General features: G+C 49.5%; 2 protein-coding genes across 2 annotated transcripts; one reads left to right on the top strand and one right to left on the bottom strand.

Annotated features, from left to right (window-relative positions):
- Nucleotides 1–382: 382 nt before the first annotated feature.
- BDW70DRAFT_168643 (uncharacterized protein) lies at nt 383–1247 on the top strand (the record flags this gene model as incomplete). The annotated part of the gene is made up of 4 exons (XM_073742511.1): nt 383–499; nt 556–597; nt 647–1072; nt 1134–1247. Exons 1-4 carry the CDS (start codon nt 446–448, stop codon nt 1245–1247), a joined length of 636 nt encoding a protein of 211 aa, XP_073590432.1. The 5' UTR covers nt 383–445.
- Nucleotides 1248–1708: 461 nt separating this feature from the next.
- On the bottom strand, nt 1709–2371 carry BDW70DRAFT_146215 (VOC family protein; the record flags this gene model as incomplete). Its single annotated transcript, XM_073738554.1, has 2 exons — nt 2138–2371; nt 1709–2073 (listed from the first exon to the last, which is right to left on the bottom strand). Exons 1-2 carry the CDS (start codon nt 2261–2263, stop codon nt 1711–1713), a joined length of 489 nt encoding a protein of 162 aa, XP_073590431.1. The 5' UTR covers nt 2264–2371.
- Between the last annotated feature and the right edge of the window lie 317 nt (nt 2372–2688).

The raw sequence follows: 2688 nt of genomic DNA, 5'->3' as shown, positions 1-2688 counted from the left end.
AGTTTAAGCCGTCCAGACTACCTTTTTCGTCAATAGCCCCGAAGGGTCGGTTCGTGTCTAAGATTCGTCATGGTTCGTGCGTTTATTCTGTATCGAACAGCTCAACCGCATCAGAAGTATCATAGCAGTAGAGAGGAAAAAATACTTTTGATAATGTATAACATATGGCATTCCCGGTTGTTTATTTAACCCCTGATTGTGGACGGAGAGGGCAGGGGCAAGGCCAGGGGCAGGACTTTTGTCCCGGCATCACATGCAAATTCCCCGGCCACGTGGGTTTCCCGCATGTGATTCAGGCACTTTCCTAAAACAGTAGTCAGCTAGCCAGGGACGGAGTATAAGACACCAAGACAATACAGCATTTTGGGGATTGAGAAAATACGTCTGAGCCAGTACAGAAAGCTCCTTATTCCACTTGTCGGTGATTTAGCGATACCTGAGCAAGATGGCGGCCCCTGAAGATATCACAGTGAAAACCCTTAAAGGGTCGTGGACATTGGTATACTTGCTCCTGGCTTCCCAACTGGCACATTGCAGAATGCTGACGCTAAGTAGGACAAGTCCGTTTCTGATAGCATGGACGGCATCCTCAGGCTGGTAGGAGCGACCAGGGAGCATCAGAACTTCGACTGACATGGTCTTCTAGCAAGGCGTGGGCTGGCTCACACGCAAAGGGATCAGCGCTGCAAGCATAACATTGCAATTTACCTCGGGCGTCGAGCCATCTCCATCTTCGGGCGAACCCACCGTACATCTTACGATGCGCCAAACGCTGACCGGCGGAATTGGAGCTTCGACTGAAGAGCGCATCACGGACTGGGTCGAGAGAGAACGCAGCAACCACATCTACGGCGACGTTCTCTCGCGCAGCCGGCTGATCGCTGGTGTTCGCGAGGACGGTTCTGTGAGACCAGATCTGGATCTACAGTCGAAGCCTTCCAATGACGCGACCAAGGAAGAGGTTCAGAAATTCTTGCGTGGAGCAGTGGGTCCCACGGATACCGATGACCTTACAGATCTGTTTATCCAAGACTTTGGACGCAATGAAAAGTCCGGGTGGACGGCGGAGCAGGTATGGGCATTGAAATTCAAATGGCAGCCTCGACGGGGTACTAACGATAGTCTCTCTGCAGATTTGGAGCATTGAAGCCATTAACGCTGAGAAATGTCTCGTTCGCCGGGTTGCGGTCGTGCAGGAGGATGGGTATGAAGTGGCCCGCCTGGTATATAAATTCAATGGGCTCTAGATCCATTTCTTCGCCTCGTGTGGTGAATTACTTTATCTGCCGCCTGGCGCGCATGCTTCCCTGTGGATACTCTACGAAGCCTTTATGCTGCATTAAGCTTGAAATAGCAATAATTTGAAATAAGGAAATTGAGCACAACTCAATACATAGGCACAAAGCCCTTGATAATTGCCAGCTCGAATTTCCAATCTTCAAAGTCATTCAGATCTTTTTATTACTCTTAAATTCTGCAATGTATGGTTCTTTATCTCCGCTGGTCCGGATTACCTGCTAGTGATCTCGCGTCATCCTGTTCGGCCGCTGACAACTCTTCAACAGCCGTAGGGCGTAGGCGCTGAAGAAGACCACGCGAGTCATAACATGATCAGTCTACCGCAAACAATTGAAATCGACTTTCCTCCATACGAGCAAAAACCATACAGAGTACAAGGAAGGGTTCAGGCTTTAGACAAGTTTATAGAAGCTAATAATGCGGCCAGATTCCCCTCGACGCAATCTCGGCAAGGTGCCCATCGAGATCCGCAAAATAAACGCTCTTTCCACCGCGTTCCCAGTTCATGCAGCTAATAATCGGAACCCCCTTTTTCTGGAGGTATGCTTCCCACTGCGCCACATCTTCGGTACTCTGGACAGCGACACAGAAGTGCTGCTTCAGGTTCTCACTGTCGCCATCGCTCGCTTTGGCTGCGTTGAGCTTCGCGACGATCTGCGCGCTGGGTCCATGGCGAGGAATGACGCCGCTGGGAGTAGTGATATCTGCGTCTGTTTGGCCCAGTTGGAAGAGGAGGAGAGTTGTATTGCCTAAGGAAAAGCAGGCACTGCGGTGCTGGGGAAGGTTTCAGCCTCACCTAAACAGTTGCCCAACATTGTTGGCGTGAAAGGGGGCGTACCGATTGCATGAACGGTTTAATGTTCAGCACATCCTCATAGAATTTCTTCGATGCCTGGATGTCGCGCACATAGAGGCATGTCTCGAGGACGTGAGTGAGGGGAGGTAGGTTATTTTCAGTGGCCATGGTTCAATCTTGCACAGGAACGTATATAGTTCAATGTTCGAAGAGAGGTCTATGGCCTATGTCTTAAGGACTAAACAAATATGGATTGAGCACAGTTGTGGATCGAGATACAATGAGCCAGCTTCTACGGAGTTCATCGAATCCATTTATGTCTAATTGATTGGAAATCATTGGGTTCTCGGCTCGTATCTCTGGCCTGAGGCAGGCTCTCACTTCAGGATGACGCTCACATAGCTGCGCGTGACCCGTACATACGGACAGCCGGAGCTCTACCTTACTAATCACATCAAGCACCTCGGCCGAGTGCTTAACCTGGTTGTATCTGCCCGAATAATTTGTTATATTTCCTATTCAATGAGGATCTCTTTTAGAGTCTCGAGAAGCCATAGATTGCCTATATAGATCATAGATAGGGCATCAGATGT

The sequence above is a fragment of the Aspergillus foveolatus genome (assembly GCF_047715535.1).
Source record: "Aspergillus foveolatus strain CBS 279.81 unplaced genomic scaffold BDW70scaffold_297, whole genome shotgun sequence".
Lineage (NCBI taxonomy): Eukaryota > Fungi > Ascomycota > Eurotiomycetes > Eurotiales > Aspergillaceae > Aspergillus > Aspergillus foveolatus.
This window is presented reverse-complemented; position numbering and strand designations above follow the sequence as displayed.